The following is a 21,414-nucleotide window of genomic DNA, read 5'->3' as shown; positions in this document are numbered from 1 at the left end:
CTCGAAGTTATTTAGCGTTATTACTAATGGCCTAGAGTAAAGAGGGACGTTTACGAGTATATAGATACTTATGATGTATACTAAAGAATAAAGATTCCAAGGCATAAATCTTATAGAGAGCTAGTCCCTCTAGCTCCGCTGATGAAGCCCTAGTAAGATATTATTATAGACTTCATCGTAGGGCTACCACCGTCTAAGCATCGAAATAGCGTCTACGACGCGGTGCTAGTAGTAGTAGACAGGCACTCAAAAATAATACGTCTCATTCCATGTGAGCAAGATATAACGGCCTAGAAATTAGAAACGATCTTAATTAATGAAGTCTTCTCGAGATATAAAATGCCTAAAATAATTGTGAGTGATAGAGACTCTCTATTTACGTCGAAGTATTAGGAGACGATGTACTATTATCTTACGATTAAGAGAAAGCTATTAACCGCTTTTCATCCATAGATAGACGGATAAATAGAGCGGCTAAATTAAGTACTTAAATACTACTTAAGATACTATCTAAATAACGAATAAAGTAACTGGGCTGAACTACTTAGTAGTATAGAATAGGCTATCAATAATAGCCGGAATAGTACGATTAATACTATACCGTTCTAGATAGTGTACAACTATAAACTCAGTATAAAAAGAAATCTTAAAGATCCTTATTCACCTAAATTAGGTGGAAAGAAACCGCTCTTAATTCATAAGAGAGTAAGATAAAATACTAAGAAGATTTTAGCTATACGAGCTCACTTACGAGAATCCTAGTAAAGAACGTAAGAAAAGATTAAGAGCTACTATAATTAGCACCGTAAGAATATAGAATTTATAGCGGGCGATCTAGTTATACTCTCAACGAAAAACATTAAGTTACGTAAAGTTAGTAAGAAACTCTCTAATAAGTATATAGGGCCTTTCCACGTTAAACAACGAATAGATAAAAATATCTATTAACTTACTCTATCTAAGCGTTATAAACGAATTCATTTAACATTTTACGTTTCACTTCTTTAGACTTATCATTAACGCTAAGAAACTCTTCCTTCTCCACCTATTAATGTAGATAAAGAGAAAGAGTTCGATGTAAAATAGATTCTAGACGCTTAAGGAAAGGAAGTAAGACGACGTTGATTAGTTAAATAACTAGGGTGAGGCTATAAACATAATATATAGGAACCTAGAAAACACTTCACCGATGTCTTTATACGAAAAATAATTAGAGAGTTCGACGAAAAGCACGGCGTACGTACTTAATAAGAAATATCTCTCATCTAAATCGAGTAGAGATATACTTAGTTTCACTATAAAGGGCTACTTATAACCTACGCTACGTAAAGGCGATACTCTTATAGGTCGTTTTAAGGATCCCGACCTATCTCTAAGAATAAGTATTGCTCTACTATCTATATATATTCTATATTTTAGGGAGGTCCCGATCTACCTCCTAAGAATAATATTGCTCTACTATTCACTTATATTCTATATAGCCCTAATGTTAGTACTATAAACGAGAAGAACGACGTCGTTTAGAGACATCGTTATCCTAGCGGCCATAGGCCTAGAGACGTTCTTAATTCATATATTTGATCTACATTTTAGGGCCGCGAAGAGTAGCTAACTATACGTTCGGCACTCTCTAGCGAGCGCGAACGGCGGTAGCGAAAGAGGAGAAAGAGACAATAGCCTTCTTTAAGATCGGCGAAGTCGGAGGAGAGAAGAAAAAAGAGAAGAAGTCACTAAAATAATTAGTACTTTAGTTTATTTTACTATTAGTAATTTCTCACTCGAATCGAGTGAGAAGAATAAGTATACCGAAACCCGAGCTAAAATTCTCCTCATCGTTATTAACGAAGGTAAAAGGGGCCGGGAGAGAGGGAGCCACTATTCTAATTAGTATTATTTCTTCATCTCTTAATATTACTAATAAAAGATAAAAACGTCTATTAGAACGTCTAGTAAATGCTAAATCTCCCTAAGATCGGAGAGGTCGGCATCGTCGCTAACCTTATAAGTACGATTAACTTTTCGAAATATAGGCTTAAGCCTCTATACTTAGAACTTAAGCTATTCTCTAAAATAGATGTTAGTGATTCATCATTCGAATCGAATGAGAAACATCTACATCTAATCGGCTAAAATAGCCGAACCACTACTAGCAACGGAAATTACTCTCTCGATGAGAGCTTAGAGGGCACGATAATCTATCTATAGGTTAACGGGGATCTAATTCATTTAGTATACCATTAACCTTGGCTAAATTCTTACTCACGATAACGTAGCTAGCGCTAGGCCGAGAACGAGAGTAAAATCCACACGACTTAGATTAAGTTCAGTCGTAGAGCAAGGTAGAAAAAACTAGCTTCGAGCTAGGAGTAGACGGAGGATCCGTAAAACCGCGGAAAGCGCTTCTTTCGTCAGTACGCTGTCATTGTTCTAATATTGTAGAACTCACAATTCTTATTAATAAGGCTGACATTATAACCTAACTAGGACTAAGTATTTAGCCGGATTTTCTCGTACGTAAGAGGCTATATATATGTTAGCAGCGTCTCTCACCTAAGTGGGGTAGATAATACTTATATATCTTATGGTTAATCTAAACGAGGAAGAAAGAGACGAAGAAGGCTATAGTAAAGGGCTCAAGAACTAAAGTAAAGGCTGAAGTGAATTAAATCTCATCCGCATTGCTATAATAATATAAAACGGCTGTCTCACCTAAATCGGGTGGGAATTTAATTACTTACTATTGTTAGTGAATAGCTATTTAACTACTATATCATTATCTTCGTCATTAATAATTAAGACGGTCTGTCCATACGATGAATCAAGACTATCTTCATACTCGCAGCGACTCGAGGGCGAGCCGCTTTTTAGAGGGGGGGCAACTGTCACGAACCCACCGTTGTCCCCAAGTACTCTACGCCCTCCACCCGAATCGGGTGGACGGTATAGAAAGAAAAGGAAAGGATAAGGCAAAGGACGGTTAAGGCACAAGGCTATCGATTAACGCTACCTTATCCTTTTTACGTGACAGAAAGAGGGGAAGCTATAAGAGTCTCCTCTCACCTGAATCGGCTGAGAGAGAACTCTTCCTTTTTCTCAAGCGTTGAGTCGTTGTCAATAGGGCTACGTGAATAGAACAAGGCATTTAGCTACTCCAATTCCTTTGTACCTACTGCGTTGCGTAGGTCCCTGATAGTAGGACTGGCAGGATATTGGACCACTCTCTTTGCAAGTCACTGGCTTTTGGCGGCCCGAGAAATGGGTTCTTACGCCGCTACCCCGTAGAGTAAAGCGTCAAAAGGACCAGATGACCAACAGCCTCTGTTATAGAGGCTGGTTGGGAATCTGGGGCCCCAGTGCAGGACATGCCTAGTCACTTGTGCAAGGTGAATTTACTCCCTCACAGAGATCGTGAGCTATTTCACGATCCGAGAGCTTATCCGGGGGCTCCAATCGTGCCAGTAGGTTTGCAAATGGCAAGGATCTGCATGCCAGCCGTGTTGGAAACTGTGGGATACTATTTCCTGGTCAATCGGCTATCGGAGCCCTCTTTGTCCTCCCCTTGAATGGCGCTGTTCATGCAGTGCAAGATGAATATTGATGCTTATTACATCCCTGGGTGGTAAATGAATTGGCATGTGATACATTCCACGACCACGTGAAGGACAGCAGCACAACATATGTAAGAATCGTGCAAGAAGCCCTTGTGAAAGGAGAAATGGTCGGAGGGGGTGGCTGCGGGCCCTAATGCAGAGCCTGCCAAGATGCAGGAGTATGAACAAAGGAGTTGTTGGCTGTCTGCTTGGACCACAAGTTCGAACCTCCTACCATGGCATATAGCTGATACCAGAGCATGGACTCAACCTGGCAATGCCTAATTAAGCTCCGCTTGTAAGGTCCCTCAAGGTAGAAGCTTCCGAAAGTGAGACGAGCCTGACTCGGCTCTGGTCTTTTCATACACCTGATCCGGGAATTGGAGTACCCATAGTCGTCGAGACACCCTTGGATAGCTTCTGTCTCCACGTCAACTTCGTTTTGCCTTTGGTTCGGGATTCTTCGACTATCTCAGCTGCCGTCTTCCCATCAGCGATTGTTTGGTCTTGATGTGGTGAAATGGCCGTTGGTGCTGATGTCGCCGTAGGATGGAAGCGCTGTTGGGGTGAAATGCTTGAGGCTTGCCGCTGCGAATTTGCGCGCAGGCCAGTTGCATCAAAGTATTCAGGTGGCCGATTACCTGGAGTCACAATCCGTTCATTGGCTAGAGACTCGTCCGGGTTGACACAGTCGATCTGATACTCTGGTGCAGCGCCCTCAGCGTGTACTTCCGAATAAACAGGCAGCGCCTCTCTGCCTCGAGTCCATCTGTCCGCCTTCGTTACAGGATCGCCGAGTCGCCATTTTTGCACATCCTCTGGTTTGAGAAGACAATCTTCTGCCGGAGCATGGGTGCCTCTGTAGTTGCCGTCCTTGTCCTTTGCATAATGCTTTCGCCAGGTATGGTAGGGAATTTGACGCATTACGAAAGGCGGCAGGTCATCTTCTGGGTCGGATCTTTTGCATTGTGTGGTGAGACCAACTTTACGAAAGAAGCTCCTTCGCCGGCTAGGCTCCTCTTCGTGCGCGGAGTTGTTGTGCTCCCAATTGAGGGCTTCATCGAAGCTGAAGGCTTCTGACGCGCCAATGCCGGTGGGTGGAGCTCTGCCTGCTGGGAGGCGTGGAGGTAGAACGGCACAAGATACCATTTTCACACTTGGTGGCGCGGAGTCGGACTGTGATGCCACCCTGAGGCGCCCAACGGATTCGCGGCGAGACATCGTGCACAGAGGACTGCTACTAGCTGAATATCTCAGTTCAGTCGATTAATGAAACGAAACGACGCAGGTGTGCCAGATGATATGTAAATATCGAGGAAGAATTCGTTTAAGATTGAGTCGTGCTGACTTAGGTCCAACAATAGAAATATGGAGGACATGATCATTAACGATGACTGGAGCACGGTTGGCAGATCGGCGAGACCCCAAGGCACAGCCCACCAACTGGAGATTCCAGAACTTGTGCCCTTTTAGTGTACAGTAGGGGTGGCCAAGTCTGAGTCTCGATAGGTGGAACCTGATATCCCCCGCAATCCCTCGCTAAGACATTGCGGAGAGATGGGCAAGATCGACGGGGGCTAGGTGTCCTTTGGAGGAGCTGCAGGCCCAGCGCTCAGGGCTTCCGCTCAACCCATATCGTCAGGCTAATGGATTGCGGCAATGAATGCTGCAGAGACATGACTAGATGGTGTGATTGTTGGAGCTGCGAAGGGTTGACGGCTGGATCAACATCAGCTCAAGGGGCATATATTTTTCATCATTGTGGCATTTATGCGCACATAGATACATTGAGCATCATGAGTGGCTTGATTAGTTAGGCTGATAATGTTGTGTGTTTATCCTTATTTGTTTACGTGTCCCCTGGCGAACTGCTACGTGTATACAAGGCAAGACATAGATACATTGCCACTCGTGCTGGAGTCGCCTAGCATTCGGCACTCCGCAAGGCTCTAGTGTTCTGTAATAGTCAACTTAGCCGATGCCAAGCCAAGGCTGCGTTCATGTTCCCTTGCTCGGCGCTACTGCAGCTTTAATTCATCAACGCCACCCGTCTAGGGTTACTAACCCTAAGACCAGCTCTCAGTACATGATCATCCTTCACCCTTCGCCCTTCACGCGTCCTCACATCGACCTATTATGGCCCCTCGTCCTCGACTACGATCAAGTAGCAGAAAGGATACGCCTCTTTCTCCTCCAAAAGCCGCTTCGATTAGTGTCGTCATCGACGCGCCATCCGATCAAAACAAAAGTCGAACGCGCTCATCCAGTCGAGAAGCCACGGCAGCGCAACAACTACTACAAGACCTTAACCAGGTTTTGCCTACTGTCACTGAAGTGGAACCGGTATCGGAGCAAATCGAGAGCCTTGACGGCAGTATTTCTGCCTCATTTGAGACGACTTCTACGGTATCATCCTTTGAGAATCTATTGGATGCCCTGGACCGAGATGCTATCATCGAGAATTTGATTGATTTACGCAATAATTCAATCGAACTATTCTCAATCTTTGGGGCTGATGAAACAAGGTTAGCGGACATCTGTTCGAAGCTGCTGCAAATCGATCCTTCGCGGCACCGAAGATTCCTGTCTCGGAAGAACCGGTTCCTCACCACTAAGGAAGCATACGGAGGTGGCCCAGATTTTATCTTTCCAGGACTCATCGTTCGCAAAATCCTTGGTGATGCTGGACTGCGAGAGATCAACAGCGGCCTATGGCGCCCTGATGGTGTCCTCTACTTGGCTAATCTAGCCTTGCAGCTGGTCAGGGTATTCAGCCCCTCGTCAGAAGAACGTCACTCTTACCTTGATTTTATGTTCAAAAACTTCCCCGAGCCGTTTTATGATCTCACTTCATTCCCTTTTCTGCCTGCCACGGTCAAAGACACATTCGACATCCACACTGAAATTCTAACGCAATTCTACATCAGAGAAGTCGCGATCAAGCACCACGATGAGAAATTTGATCCCGATGAATTGCTTGGAGCTGTCTTTTGCGACGAAAGCAATAAGATCAAGGGATCATCGGACAAAGTGACCCACTCGAAAGCAATGGCACGAATGTCCTCCATTAAATCCCACTTCAATACGGAGAAACATCCGTGGATCAATATCGAGGCACTGGAACAGCAATTTCCTTGGTCCAATTTTGTTGTACAGGTGGTCAAGTGGAGCGTGGCTCGCAAAAATGAGCTAGAAGAAATGATCAGGTCGAGAGGAGGCATGGACAAGCTCATCGATTTGCTTTATGCCGAAGATTTTCGGAATGATGCAGCTCTATCTGACAGGTTTTCTCAGGGATCGGAGCCAGCGGCTCCCGGAACTAAAGCGCAGGAACCAGGCCCAGTCGATATTAAAGCCGAGGAGCTTGAGGATGCCAATATCAGACCTACACAACTGACGCAGAGGGTGGCGGCCGGGGGTTTGTTGGGGAAAGCCATGAAAGCCAACATTAACAGACTTAAAGCTCTCAAAGCTGAACATTCGGTTCGCGCATCCGGTGCCAAAATTAGTCATGTTGACCGCGGTCCGCCCGAACCAGAGCTTGAGATCTCACAGTCACTATCACCAGTTATAGGGGAAACTCGAGAAACAGCTGTAGGTGGAGATGATGACCAGGCACAAAGTCTTGCTCAAGCTCGTGCACCCAACGAGGAGGTCGTCCCGACCCAGCAAACAAACATGGTTTTAGAGACGGTCCGCCGACAGATCGAGCAGAGCGACAAGGAAAATAAGAAACGGACAGCGAAGAAGGCATCATTGCTCGACTGGCAAAATGGGGCAGAAAGGGTGGAATGGGGCGAACCCGCTGATGACGAAGATACTCCCCCTCCGCCCCGGCCGCTTCCGAAGCGTCCACGGCCCCGAAGGGTGGAAGATGATGATGACCATGGCGAGTTTGAGACGGATGGCAGAGCCAGAAAGAGACGTCGTCCTAGTCGTGAGACCGGCCAGCAGCCACTAGCGTCGACTCGCCCGAGGTTGTCATCCGTAGAGGAGGATGCCACACCAATCGATAGTGAGCTTGCTCGTCTCTCTGACAGATCCCGGACGGTTGAATCTCCAAGTCGAGGTCAGCCGTCAGGACTGGCCAGAGCAGCACCTTCAAAGTCGCCAGAACGCCCCCCACGCACGTTGCCGGTCTCATTATCACAGCCGGCAAGATCCGGTACCCAGAGATCACCAGCAAGTCGAGCACCTCTTCGACCTATCCCAGCAGCTGAACGGCACCAACCTCCTTCCACCGCACCCACCCGGACCCATCCAGAGAGCCTCAGATCGTCCAGAGTACCGTCACTGGAACCACCTCGCTCCCAAATTGCCGATGTGAATCGGGAAGCCAAAGCAAGGGTGCGCATGACCCGCGATTTACTGCCCACTCGAGGAAGCGTGCAAATTCGCAGACCTTATACCGAACAGGAGACCACAAGATTGATGGAGATGATTGAGTTATACGGGACGAGGTGGGCGAGGATCCTAGAAGAAGACAGTGCCCACGAAGACGGGCCGCTGTTGCAAGGGAGGACCCAGGTGCAACTGAAGGATAAGGCGCGGAATATCAAGCTGGATTTCCTCAAGTAAGTTTGCTTGTTTACCCCTTCCATCCATCCTCCCGCTTTCTTTGCAATGATTGCCCCAAGTAGTTTGCATGCAAACTAATCCCTTCACGAACAGGGCGGGTCGTCGCTTGCCCCCAGGCTTCGAGTCTGTGAGCGTCGGCCGGAGCAAGATCCTGGAGCTACGAGAACGCGGTATCGACTACGTTGAAGGAGAGAATGGAGCCCGCTTTACCGGACGGGATCCAAGTGCCGATGATGTCTATGATAACCAGGAAGAGGCTGACGACGACGGTAACGAGGATTAACGCGCTAGCTTTTTTTAGTTGGTTGGTTGATCGGTTGAATGATCGACTACTGCTCTACTAATATATGAGCGATATTGGTTCTTAGCATCCAAATCGACCGAAGCCTATCCTCGTCTGATGTTTATTTTGATCATCTCTTTATCCTCCTAGGCAGCGAGATTCAGACCAACGAATCGAGGATAAGACCAGGCAAGACCAGCCTAGTTGCAGAACAAGGACAACAACAAGCAAAGTCTTGGCTGGATACGGAGTGCTCCGTATATTAAAGTGCGTCTTATTCGTCTGTTCGTACAGGATGTGCTCTTCGTCCTTGCTCCCTTCTCTTTCACAGCTCACTTAATATTAAGTGCTTTGCCCGGTATGTATTAACTCGACTTCCTCTACCGACGATCGAGCATTTACTCTGCTGAACAAGAGATTCTCTCATGGATTGTGGAAACTCTATATTTCACACTCCCCCATAAGAATGGTACCTGAAAATATGGTACTTCGAAAAAAGTCCAAGATTTATTTAGAGGGCTGCAATCTGCACCCGGGTATTTCTTTTGTCATCCAAATCCATACCATCCCAATCCTTCATTCCATCAAGCATGATTCAAAACAAACTCATGCTGATTGATCCCGAGGTATCTGAAAAGACAGCAAGTCAATCTCCGGCGTCGATCTCATAATGTACAAACCCGCTCCCGTGTTGAAAGATCAATTCCAAGATAAACATCCTCCCATTCACTCTTCCCTCTCGCAATTCAAGAAGGGCAGTGTGCTTTCCCTGCCAGCTTCGTCAGAGTCGTAACACATCGAGCCATTCAGGCCTCCCCATTAGGATCCGTTGACCCACAGGACGCCATGCTGATAAAGAAGTCGCAAGTTTGACGTTTCGTCCCCACCATTCCGCCGCCCAAAAATACCAGAATACACAAAAAGCAAGATACGATATAGATAATGGGTTTCAACGAGATACCTTGCTCGGCTCACATATCCAACAGAAATTCCGCTAGCGCCCTCTCTTGTTTAGTCCAATTCTCTGGATGCTCAAGGTCGACTCCTAGAGCTTGGAGATGTCTCTGTTCGGTCGATAACTGTGGTTTTTCGACCTGCTCGAACGGGGAACCGTCCTCGCCCATGACGACGTCCAGGTCACCGATATTTTCAAATGGGGACATGTCTCCAAAACCGCTGAGATCAAGGCCCTCAATTCCATCAAGGTTGACCTTCCACTGATCGTCATCCGCCTTCTTCGCTGATTCTTTCTTGTCCTCACGCGACGCGGTCGCAGCAGAACCTTCCTTGTCACTGGCAATTTCTGGACTCTTGGACTTTTCGGTCGATGTATCAGTCAAAGCTCCATGTGGGCCCTCGACGATTTTCTGCCACCGTTCGCTGGTGTTACGGTAGGCCTCATAGAACTTGGACTGTTGCTCAAACAGCTTTTCCTCGGACGGAAAGAGCTCGTCCCAATCATCGCCACCAAAGGCAACACGAAGTTGATCCAATGTGATGTTACTGTGTTTCCACGGGTCATCGTCATCCATGTTGACGTCACTATCTTTTGTTGCCGTGCCTGCAGGGCCTTGACTGGGAATCTTCGACATTGGTACAGGGGTATTCGCGGAGCTTTCACCCTTGACGCTGTTCACACCTGCTGCTTTGCCTTCAGGCTTTGGGAAGTTCTTCTTGATCTGCTTGAGGTTATCGTCAAGGTTGAAGGCAGAGCGCAGGGAGTCATGAAGAAAAGCAAGAGGATCGGTGACAGGTTCCATGTCCAACTTGTGAGCCACATTGTGATGTTGGTCAAGCTCGGCTTGAGTTGCAAATCCTTTGAGCTGGTGTTCGCACCCATTGACGGGACACTTGAACATCTCGGCAGGTTTGGGCGTTTTGGTCGTCTGGGGTGAGGTCACGACAGTAGGTGTGGCGGTGGTTGCACTTGCAGGTTGCTGTTGGTTCTTCTTTCGCCGCTTGGGATCGGTGGGAAGCTTGAGGTCCTCTTGTTTGAGTCCTGGTGTGGCGTACCTAGGCGTACCTTGCCCTCTTGGATCTCCAATTTGGAACGGTGGTTGTGTGGATGTGGGAGCAGGAGGAGCTTGGTTGATCTTAAGAGATTGTTTCCGTTCTTTTTCCTGCGCTTCTAGCAAACTGAGATTTTCCGGCGTGAGCTGTGCGGGCTGTGGGCGCGCTTTGTTGTTTGGTATTTGAGCGGCGGTTTGCTGGAACTTTGCAGTAATATTGCTAACGATCCCTTCTGCGTTGTCAGCAGTAATACTGAAGGCGTCTGCCGGTTCGAAAGATTTGTTCTGCAACGACTGCGGTTTGTACTGTGAGAATAGCTGTATCTTCTGAAGTACTAATTGCTTGATGGCTGCATCATTCGGCTCGATACGATAGAACGCCAAAAGAAACGAGTCGAACCTGCCAAGCATATTCTTCACATTAACGGATGTCAAGAGGTCAGTCATACGCTTTTTCCCGTTGACATCCATGTTGGTGATGGCTCGCAGCTTCGGCATGCTAGCTTGAACTTCCTTCGTAAGTTCCATGATTCTTCGCATCGCGGCGTGCTGGAGCTTATAATTCATGTACTGCTGTTTCTTTACAGGATCCAACGCATTGAACTGTTCCCTCGTCAAAGCTTGAAACCCTTGAGGCTTATTGCCGTCCGTTTGCGGTTGTGTTTGTTTGTTTGGAACTGGCATTTCCATCCCCTCGTCATCGCTAGGTCGTTTTAGAGTTTTGTTCTCAGGGTGCGCCGGGGTCTGCGGTGGACGAGGTTGTCCCGGCGCTGGGGCCGAAGGCGGCCGAACCTGCTGTTGAGCCTGCGCCGGAGATTGATTTGGCGCAGGTCCCTGGATACCAAATTGCTGCCCCGGAGGGTTTGCTTGGCCTGGTTGTAGTGGCATTAAAGGGTGTGCCACAGCAATGCCCTGTTGGTTTGCTTGTTGTTGCATGTTCTTTTGTTGCACCTGGCGATGCCGGTTGATGAGCAAAGCTCTGATTTGCTCGTCCGGCATGCCCGCAAGGCGAGGATTTGCAGCCCGCACTTTCTGAATATCGTACACGGTTAGAGTCCGAAATGGCATTAGTCCAGGAGAGGCACCAGAAGCCGCGCCAGGGACAGGTGGCATCGAAGACTGAGGCACTTGCTGAGTCGGTTGTCCTGGAGGCTGACCCGCCATGGCATTTTGTTGTTGCTTTTGCTGCTGCTGCTGCTGCTGCTGCTGCTGTTGTTGTTGTTGTTGTTGTTGCTGCTGCTGCTGCTGCTGCTGCAGCAGATTCTGACCACGATTTTTCATGATGTGGGCGAAATGTGTCGCCTGGATGTCCAATACATGAGGTATTGGCCAATTCGCAACTTGATTGGAAAGCAGCCATTGCTTGAGTTGATACCAGGTCCGTATTTCGGGCAGCTGAGCATGCTGTCTTATATTGTTCAAGACTGTCGGGGGAACTGGCTGCTGATCCATCAGCTTCATCTGTGGAGCCGTCAACTGTTGACGAGGGCCTTGTGGCTGCCCCTGGGCATTTGGAGGTCCTTGCTGAGGCTGCCCCTGTTGTTGCTGCTGCTGCTGCTGCTTTTGCTGTTGCTGCATCTGCATTTGGCGTTGTCTCATCATCTCCTGCTGGTTATGTTGCATTTGTCCCTGGTTACCAGACTGCAAACCGGCCATTTCTTGACCCTGCTGAGAAACAGCTCCGGCTGACAACGACTGTTGCATAGGCATTGCACCGATGTTAGCGCCACCAACGAATGCATTATTCTGCATCTGGGCCATTGGCCCTTGCTGTTGCTGCAGTTGCTGCTGCTGCGCTTGCATCCCCTGTGGCTGCTGTGAAATGCTCCTCCTCATTTGACCACTCTGCTGAAACTGTTGTAGGATATTACGCCATTCACTCTGTGGCTTTTGGCGGAGAATTGCTTGGAGAGGTACTGGAAAGCTGGCCAGTGCTTGTTCGCGCTTTTGCATTTCTTGCATATTCAGCTGCTGCTGCTGCTGCTGCTGCTGGCCCTGTTGTATAGCGCCATTCATCTGCTGCATCTGCTGGTTCATCATAGGGGTTCCAGACCCAGGACGGGGGACGGTTTGCGGGCTAGCTCCGGAGACATTAGGCCCAACCGGCCGATTGATGGCAGATAAGGGGGTACTGGACTGAGGTATGGATTGAATGTCTCGACGTTGGCCAGCCATTTGGGCCTGGGCCTGGGCCTGGGCAGCCGCAGCTTGAGCGCGAGCTTGCGCCTGTGCCTGATTCTGTGCCTGAAGTTGGGCCTGCTGCATCTTGGTAGCCTGTGCTTGTTGGATGCGCTGCTGCTGCGCAATAAACGCCGGGTTATTGGCCTGGTTTTGTTGTCCCATGCGCTGGTTAGCCATCATCTGTTGCTGAAGACGCAACTGGTCCGGCATCATGCCTGGCGCGTTGCTGGCGGGAACCACCAATTCACCTCCTTCTTGAGACCTCAGTCCTTCAGCCTGCTGGCCCTGGAAGCGGCCCATGTCGCCCATAAGCGGGTTGGCATTTGCAGTCATCCCTTGACCTATCGAGTTCTGAGTCGACTGATTTTGCATCTGCCCCATCATGTTGACAGTATTGTTCGTCTGGCCGACATTTCCGGCCCCACCCATTCCTGCCTCCATTTGTTTTCGTCGTCGGAACTCTTTGGTTGCGAGCATACGAAAATAGTAAATGATAGGATCAACGGCCTTCTGGGCTAAGTTCTGACGCAGTTGTGGGTTCATCTTCTCAACGATATTACGCATCTCTTCCTTGGGGGTGCTTTTTGCCAGCTCGGCCGCTCTCAGGTTGATCGCCTTATTGTCTTCCGGAGTCAACTCAGGAAGCTGAATCGGCTTCTGCTGGACATTACCGGGCATCATGGCCGCCATAGATTGGTTGGGAACGGATTGGCTTGCTTGGTTCATCATCGGCTGGGGTTGATTAAATATAGGCGAGCTTCGTAACCCCTGTTGCAGCTGCTGCAAGTGTGGGGGTAGGGGTATGTTGTTTTGCATCTGCTGGTTGGGCTGCATTTGTGGCATAAAGTTCTGGTTGGGCATTTGCATGCCCTGCATACCCTGCATAACGCCGGCGGACTGGTTCAACTGTTGAGCGCGTTGGTCACGGATCCTCCCCAGCTTCTCGCTGCACTCCCGAATATAATCGTCTCTGCTCGCAGATTGAGTGAAGCACTTGCGCTCGAACTGCAGCGCGACTTCGATTGCACGAGGGAGCTCAACCGGGGGTCTGACTAAACGGAGAGAGTCGACGAGTAGCTTGATTTGACCGGCCCGTTCGCGGATGTGAACGTTGGCCTGCCAGCCGGTGAAAGGCCCTTGAGAGTTCAGCATGTCGAAAATGTGCTGTTGAACCGAGGGGTGGTTCAGGCTCATTTGTCCCGCCATCTGCGGAGGCATAGGTCTTGCCATTCCCGCACCCATTTGCCCAGGCCTGGGGTTCATTTGGCCCATTTGGCCCATCTGTCCCATTTGTGCCGCCATTTGCCCGCCCATCTGATTTGCCATGGCCATTTGTTGTTGCATATTATTGGGCATGCCTCGACCCACGCCCACCATGTTCTGAAAGTGCTGCGGATTCATGGCTGTGGCAGGGTTGGCGAGCGACGGGACGCTCAGGTTGAGGGATCCCGATCAACGCATCCGGGACAGGGGAGGAGCAAGGTGTTGCGAAAGAACGAGTCGTGGGGAGACGAGGAGTTGTCTTGAAATCTTGGGATGAACTGCGTGGAAGACAATGGCGGGAGTTGGCAGAGAAGGAGGAGATCGGCAAGGCAGGCTCTGGTCAGGCCCTGGTCACGGGAGGAGGTGGTAACACAGGCAAAATGAAATGAGGGCCGAGTCTGGTTCGCGGTGAGGTTGGAGGTTTCTATCAGGGTGACACAGCGCTGACAATGAGAAAGGCACACAGAAGGAGGTCAAGGAGGCCGCCGATGCTGTCAGGGAGAGAAGCTAGAGCACTTTGCTGCTCTTAGGTCATGGAGGGAGCGTAGAGAGAAGAGGATGAGTCTGGGGATGTGGGATGTATGCGTTGGTCGGACAGGAATACGGGAACAATCGAGGCTGACACTAGCTCGAGCAAGACTATGCAACGGCGCCTTATGTGAGGACTGAGGACTTTGGATGGGAGGCGAGGAGTGACTTGTAATTGGGCGCCAACCACACGCGTCGTGGAGGAATCCAGGCCAACCCACTTTGCGATGAGGCTTGTCGGTGGCTGTTTAGCCTTGTCAACCAGGCACAAAGCGCGGGGAGACCGACCACCGGGGGGGAGAGGGGTGAGAATCAAGCAACAGATATAAAGAGTGAAGAATATAGTCGCGAGGGAGGTGTGCCCACGGTAGAGTGATTTAGAGAGCCATACGGAGCTGTGACGGGGATCGTGGAGGAAGAAAAGCAGAGAGCGAGAAAATGTCGCTGTCGCAGGTGACGAGGATGGATGGAGCCAGAGTGCAGGATGGAGGATGGAGGCTAGATGGATGACTTTTCGCCAAACCTAAACTAGCACGACGAGTGAATTCGCTACTCGCTACTGTCGCCAAAACTTGATGTCTGTCAACTGTCTTTAGTGGCTAGTGAGGCCCCGGGCGTCTCCCCAGGCACCCCCGAGTCCACTCAATCAGGGCAGGAGTAGCTCAAGGGACCAGGGTGCGCAGGGATCATAAGTAAGGCCATGACCTGCCCTTGTCTGCCCTTGTCTGCCTACTGTTACTGTTCTTTACTGACTGGGTGAGGTGAGTGCATTCTTCAACATTCGCTACGCTGGTCAGCGTGCTATTCCAGCTTCTTGGTAAGTCCAGGGCATCCAGCGCACCTACCTACTTGTACCTACCAAGTAGAACACTCTGACCTTCAGCTAACTCGCTCGGCCTACCCCCCTGTAACTCCTCTACTCTTGGGGCCCGCCGCTCTCCTCCCCTCAGGTTCCTTCCCCCCCCTTTACCCTTTGCCACTGACACTTAGAACACCCTACCCATAACCAGGTAAGCTCTGGGCCCCTTGTGTGCTTTACCTAATGCGCCCTAAACTTAATCCGCTATAGCGTAGCCGTGCTTTTCCTTGTCCTCCATCCGCCTCCCGACTGCGTCTCTCCATCCTGACCACACGCTACAACGTCACTCGTCTGATTCAAGTCTACCATTTCCCTTTCTCACATTGTGCATAATCATTTCCCCCCTTGCGGCACTCTTCTCCCTTATCGCGTTCTACTTGGTTTGAGGCATTTTCAATTCTAGAAACCGACAGCCTCGACATACCGCTCCGCTGACGGCCAGAACATCACTGCGGCTCTTTCGTCACCCTGCGATAACCTCCAATTTTGGTGGTGGCTTTTTCGACATGAGGGCCCGATTAATGGCCGGTATCAACGCTCTTTGTCATTAGCAAAACCCATCTCTACATCGAGACTTGAAAGAAATGGCATCCTCGGTGGGGTCCGACATCTTCGCATGCCTGGCTCTTTTAACCATCTCAGTCGCCGTCCTGTTCCTCCTACGGCACTATCTACCTCTACGAACCACTCCCGCTTTCCTCCTCGTACCAATCTTCCTGGCCCTGGTCCTGCCTGCGAGTGCCCTCGTATTAGTCCCCATCGATCTCGCGTCGAGTGCGCGAGAAAGCGATCATGGCGGCAAAGGGATATGGTTCCCCAAAAGAGCTGTTTTGGTCTCGTGGAGGATAGTCTACTGGCTGACCTTTGTCCTGACATGGGTCGTCCTGCCTCTGCTGGGGGAATACATGGACGCCGGGTATCGTGATCCCAAATCCCGGCTGGTCTATTCTCTACGTTCCAATGGCAGGTACCAGTTGATTGTTCTCGTCTGCTCTATCGCCGGTTTGATCTACATGATCTTCTCCTATGGCTTTGATTTCACCGCGATCAGGGCCTTGGTCATGGCGCTCGCTTATGTGTGGGGTCTGGCTCTCGCCATCTACCTGATGGGCCATGGGCTAGTGTCCATTCCGAGGAGGATGTTTCGAAAGGCGGATATAAGTGGTAGCCTGCGCCGTGTCCAGAGTCAGGCGCCCAGAGTTCATGAGAAGCTGGAGGACGCGATCGTGGTGCTCGATGAATTGGAAGCCCAAGTGATGCAACTCAAGCAAAGGAAAACCGGTAGTGCTCGAGATTTTCAAGATTGGATTGATGAATTGGTCGACATGACTGGCCAGCCTGAGAGCCGTGTCTTTTCCAATGTCACCACCATCGATGCCTCTGCCAAAGTGCCCGCAGTTATTACCGAACGATACCTGGCGGACTTGACTCGACGATTAGTGCGAGCTAAGCACCGACGAGCTAGATATATCCGCGAATGGGACAACATTGTCCAGACCGCCTCAGAGCTGCAGGCTATCCTCGACTCAAAGGCCTCTCGGAAACTGGACTTTGGCCGCTCCACGTCACCCTCGCCCAAATGGTCTATCATCACCCCGTCAATTTGCTACCATCTATACGTCCACCTCATTCCCGTCGTTAGAATAGCTCTTGGAGCCGTCCTCTCCCTCGCCTCCATCGCCATCATCTGGTCTGAAATTATCAAATTCCCCGCCCCGCATCTCTCGGCCGTCAGTCTTACAGTCATCCACCACCCGAGGGACAAGAACTATCAAATTGGCTTCGGCGGGCAACTCGTCGCCTCCATGTGGATCACATATATGTGCATCTGCGCACTGAGCAGTATGAACGACGTTCCTACATGGAATCAGCGAGCCCTGGTCAGGAGGAACACCTACGCTGAATCCGCGTGCTGGTACGCCGGACAAATTGCAAAATTGACGGTACCGCTAGCGTACAATTTCCTTACTTTCTTGCCCAAGGATATTCACCGGAATTCGACGTTCTATGGCTTCTTGGGCAGATTGATCAATCTCACGCCGTTGGGGACTTGGTTCGACTACCTGTTTCCTATGTTCATCCTTCTTCCAGTGATCATGACATTATTTAATCTGTATGGCAAGATCAAGAATGTACTAGGTTTTGGCATATTGGAAATCGACGAAGCCGAGGACGAGAACCCGTCCGGTTTTGGGACAGGTGGTTGGCGCGAAGGACGGGATCTCATTGCGAGAGACCTTCAGGGAAATCGACCAACCGCTACGTTGGGCATTACGGATTCGCCGCGCACGTCCCTGGACAGGCCTCGTGCGGCACCGACTAGGTGGGTGCCTTCTGCTGATCGAGCAGGCGCTGGTAGCAACAGCACCGCCTCGTCAAACACGACACGCAACCCAACATCGGGCAGATTCAGAGACCGACCTGCTTTGGAACCTGAGCCCGTCGAGGAAAATTTCTTCACGTTGTTCGGTAGAAGGGTGAAGAACACGATTGATACCATCGAAACACCCAAGTGGATGCAAGCTTCACCGAGTCGAGGTGGAAGTGGCGGCGGATTCAAGCGGCCAAAGTGGTTAGGCGGACCAGGCAGTGGTGAAGGAGACGGCAACGACAATGACGGCAGAGGAAGTGGGAGTGGGAGTGGCTCCAACATCCTCGGATTATTTGGTGGAAGGACGCAGGATGGGAGGATCATGATATAAGGCAAGCGAAATCAGAGCCATACGTGACTCTGTATTCTGTAATTAGCAAGCACTGAATCAGTTAAACCCAACATAGATGTCTGCAAAATCCGTATATGTATCTACCTAATGAATATAGTGTGCGTGTCCGGTGCTAAGCAACGCAGCCCTACAGCCTGGTCAATGTCCCGACTTCTATACACCGCATGCAGACTATGCTATTACTAAACTAAACGAAACTAATGCACAAAAAAAAAAAAAAAAAAAAAAAAAAAAAAACTATACGGCGTACATATGTACAAGTTTACAAGTGAGTAAGTAGGCGCCAATGGCATTGACATGGTATATGGGTTTGGCGGCTCAGCCTCGTGTGTAGCCTCGTGCATAGCCGCATACATAGCCTCATGCATAGCCTCGTAGCCTCGTAGCCTTGCAGTTTCGTGCGAAGCTCGGTCTCGTAAGGTTCGTAGCCATCACGCGAAACGATATTCGTCGTTCCTGATAGCACCAATCGTGACAGTACCAGTGACAGTAAAAGAGTAATAGTGATCATGTGGAACTGTGGTATTGGAAGTAACAGCACAGAGTACAGGAGTAGTCATCAGGCCTGTTCATTTTTGTCCATCCCTCTTGCTTACCTTCCCAGTTTAGACGGTTCAATGGCCATTCTTCGGCAAACTGCAACGGCAACTGCACAAGATATTAACAGTCCTGGCTTTTGTTCGTTGATTCATAATCATCAAATCATTCCATTTGTTTCACAATACCCAGTCCGCATATCAGACAATATTAGACGGGACTGTACGTAAGCTAAGCTTTTGTTTTCGTGTATACCCTTCATATCTCCCTCATCCCTCCCATCCCCATCCCTGGTGCCGGTGCAATTCCAGGTCCGGGTCCGGGTCCGGGCGGTCCCATTGTGCCTCCAGGTAGTGGTGGTCCCATGGGGGTGGGATAGGGACCATCGCCACTTCCGCCCACGGCGCTGGCTGGTGGGATACGAGCTGGTCCTCCCCTCATCATTCCCCCTCTCATGGCAGGGCTTCCGCCACGCCCTCGCATCGGAAGTCGCGGAGGTCCCATCGCACCGGGCAGCTCAAAGTCTGGATTACCTGCCAGTAGCATGTCTTGCCTCGTCTGGTGATCTCGCCTCCTCGCGGGACCCAGTGAGTTGAACTCTCCGCCATTACCAGGCCTCCAATTGGGATTTATCCCACGCTGACTGACGGACGTAAAGTTGCTGTTCTCGCTTTCCGCAGGAGATCGGGCACCAGGCAATTCCTCGTACGAGTTTGTCGGGGGGATCTCATTGTATGAGTCGGGTCGGTAATGGCCGGGTGGGCCTGGGGTGAGAAGTGGAGGTGGTCTCCGGCTCCGTCCTTCTACATGGGGATTTTGCGGCATTGCCGGTTCTGGATCAGAAGCAAACCGTGGATCAACATCTTCGTAGTAGACGTCACTCCCGCCAGAGTTGACACGGGGTCTATGCGGCTGGCCGTTATAACCTCCTACGTGACTCCAACTTGTAGAGAGCTCAACAGGAGATTGACCATGTCTTCCAGGTGACCTCGGGTGCCCCATATCATCAACCGACATATTGTTCCAGTTAGCCCTCGCGGGGACATAGCTGAATCAGTTAGCGTAATCTCCTTGCCCCGTGGGGGCGATTTGACTCACGGGTCTTGACTCTGCGACCGCCGGGGGTTGAAGTCACGTATAGAGGTGCTAGCCATCTCCATGGGCTGAGTCGTTGGAAGCGGAGGCATCGCCGGAGGTGGGGATGGTCGACGGAGAGTACCCAAAGGTGATTGGACACGACTGCCATAAGGTGACGTCCTTTCCCTTCCCGGAGACTGCGCGCTTGCTCCGTATGGACCTTGCAGTTCCTCACCTCCTTGAGTGTAGACCGAAGGACTTCTCAGATCATACCTCCGCTCATTGTCTTCGATGTACTGTTGTGATGGTCCCATAGGTAGTGGCGGACCCATTGTCACTGGATATTCGTCCGGCGGAGTGTATCTCTCTGAGGTACTGTCGGCTCCACTGGGCGGATATCCTGGGGGTGGTCGTCGCGGTCCGCCACCCATTATAGCTCCAGCAGCCATGCCCGAGCCAACGGGAGCTCCGGGGGGAAATCCACCTCTACCACGTCCTCCGTATCCTCCTCTCGTGTCAGTCGAAAATCCACCTCTGCCAGGATAGCCTTGTGGGGGAGGCGGTCCTCTGGGGCCAACAGCACCTGCTCGAGGAGGATAGCCACCCCGCGGCGGATAGTTACCTCTGCCACGCGGTGGATAGCCTCGACCGCCCGGCGGTGGCAAACTGCGATCACGGTAAGGACCAGGAGGAGTAGGTTCGTCGCCAGACCTTCTACCTTGTCCAGACACCATGGCTCCGTCCGGACCGGGCGGCGGCAGGGGAGGGGGATTCCCGAATTGATCTCGTGGTCCACTGTAAGGTGGTCGACTGCTAGATCTAGATGGAGGCCCATAGTATCGATCCGACGCGCCATCACGAGAAGGGGTCACCAGAGTGGGTTCGTTGGACAGAACTTGCGCCCTGAGGGGTTGACGTTCTTCGTCGGATTTTTGACTCGCATCAAAGGTTGCAAAGGCGGGCAGCCTATCTGCACCCGGAGAGCCATTGACCATAGGCATAGTAGGCTCCGCGGTGAATGTTTGCGCGACCGTCTTCGACTCTTGTGCTTGCCGATTGTAGAAATTCTCTCCACTCATTTCAGCATTCTCGGCAATTCTCTTCTTACGCGCCTTCCGAGAGACCAGAGTGCGCCTCATAGCACATGTCACGACACCCGAAGCGGCTATGAGGATGGTGGAAGCTAGGACAATCCATCCGGCCCATTGTAAATGCGGCACAAAGAGCAGTATGTCGACGAGGAAAGCCAGTAAAGTGACGAGTAGGGTTGGCAGCAGCAGAATGAGGAGGCCTAGAAGATAGCGCGCCGAATGAGAGGGAGAGTGTAGGTGAGCAGCAGCTGCCAGTGCCAGGCAGACCAAGTTACAAAAGGCGGCGACAGGGTGGACGATGAGGAGAGAAGACAACGAGTGTCTGGCCGAGGAGGGAAGGTTGAAGTCTGTATCTCCGGTGGGGAAGAGGCCATCTTAGAAAGAAGTCAGTGACGCTCATGTTTCAGTAACGCGGCATCCATTATGTGGTTTGTTACCGGTTGTATATCCCACTCTGATGCCACTGCATTTCGATGGTGTGCAGTAGCCGAAGACGCCAAAATTAACTCCTTGATAGGTTGCGATGGGGATGCTGTGGATGACGGGCGTGGACAGAACCGATAGCAGGAGGAAAACGAAAGATATGAGCAGCAAAACAGTCAGAGGAGTGGCGGGCCTCAGCATGGTGTAGAATTGGAATTCGGGTGGGACGCTGCAGCTATATTTTTGTTTTCAGAGGGTCAACGGCGCAAAGC

The 21,414-nt window shown here is 50.4% G+C and overlaps 5 protein-coding genes across 5 annotated transcripts; 2 read left to right on the top strand and 3 right to left on the bottom strand.

Annotated features, from left to right (window-relative positions):
- Positions 1 to 3,950: 3,950 nt before the first annotated feature.
- Positions 3,951 to 4,811, bottom strand: Z519_12660 (uncharacterized protein; the record flags this gene model as incomplete). The annotated part of the gene is made up of 1 exon (XM_016770365.1): positions 3,951 to 4,811. One exon carries the CDS (start codon positions 4,809 to 4,811, stop codon positions 3,951 to 3,953), a length of 861 nt encoding a protein of 286 aa, XP_016613416.1.
- Positions 4,812 to 5,726: 915 nt separating this feature from the next.
- Positions 5,727 to 8,451, top strand: Z519_12659 (uncharacterized protein; the record flags this gene model as incomplete). The annotated part of the gene is made up of 2 exons (XM_016770364.1): positions 5,727 to 8,164; positions 8,262 to 8,451. The coding sequence occupies 2 exons, from the start codon at positions 5,727 to 5,729 to the stop codon at positions 8,449 to 8,451; spliced, it is 2,628 nt and encodes an 875-aa protein (XP_016613415.1).
- A 971-nt stretch (positions 8,452 to 9,422) lies between these two features.
- Z519_12658 (uncharacterized protein) lies at positions 9,423 to 14,042 on the bottom strand (the record flags this gene model as incomplete). The annotated part of the gene is made up of 1 exon (XM_016770363.1): positions 9,423 to 14,042. The coding sequence occupies one exon, from the start codon at positions 14,040 to 14,042 to the stop codon at positions 9,423 to 9,425; it is 4,620 nt and encodes a 1,539-aa protein (XP_016613414.1).
- A 1,833-nt stretch (positions 14,043 to 15,875) lies between these two features.
- Z519_12657 (uncharacterized protein) lies at positions 15,876 to 17,993 on the top strand (the record flags this gene model as incomplete). The annotated part of the gene is made up of 1 exon (XM_016770362.1): positions 15,876 to 17,993. One exon carries the CDS (start codon positions 15,876 to 15,878, stop codon positions 17,991 to 17,993), a length of 2,118 nt encoding a protein of 705 aa, XP_016613413.1.
- An 816-nt stretch (positions 17,994 to 18,809) lies between these two features.
- On the bottom strand, positions 18,810 to 21,343 carry Z519_12656 (uncharacterized protein; the record flags this gene model as incomplete). Its single annotated transcript, XM_016770361.1, has 3 exons — positions 18,810 to 19,599; positions 19,650 to 21,093; positions 21,157 to 21,343. 3 exons carry the CDS (start codon positions 21,341 to 21,343, stop codon positions 18,810 to 18,812), a joined length of 2,421 nt encoding a protein of 806 aa, XP_016613412.1.
- Positions 21,344 to 21,414: the final 71 nt, after the last annotated feature.

Source organism: Cladophialophora bantiana, assembly GCF_000835475.1.
Source record: "Cladophialophora bantiana CBS 173.52 unplaced genomic scaffold supercont1.32, whole genome shotgun sequence".
Lineage (NCBI taxonomy): Eukaryota > Fungi > Ascomycota > Eurotiomycetes > Chaetothyriales > Herpotrichiellaceae > Cladophialophora > Cladophialophora bantiana.
This window is presented reverse-complemented; position numbering and strand designations above follow the sequence as displayed.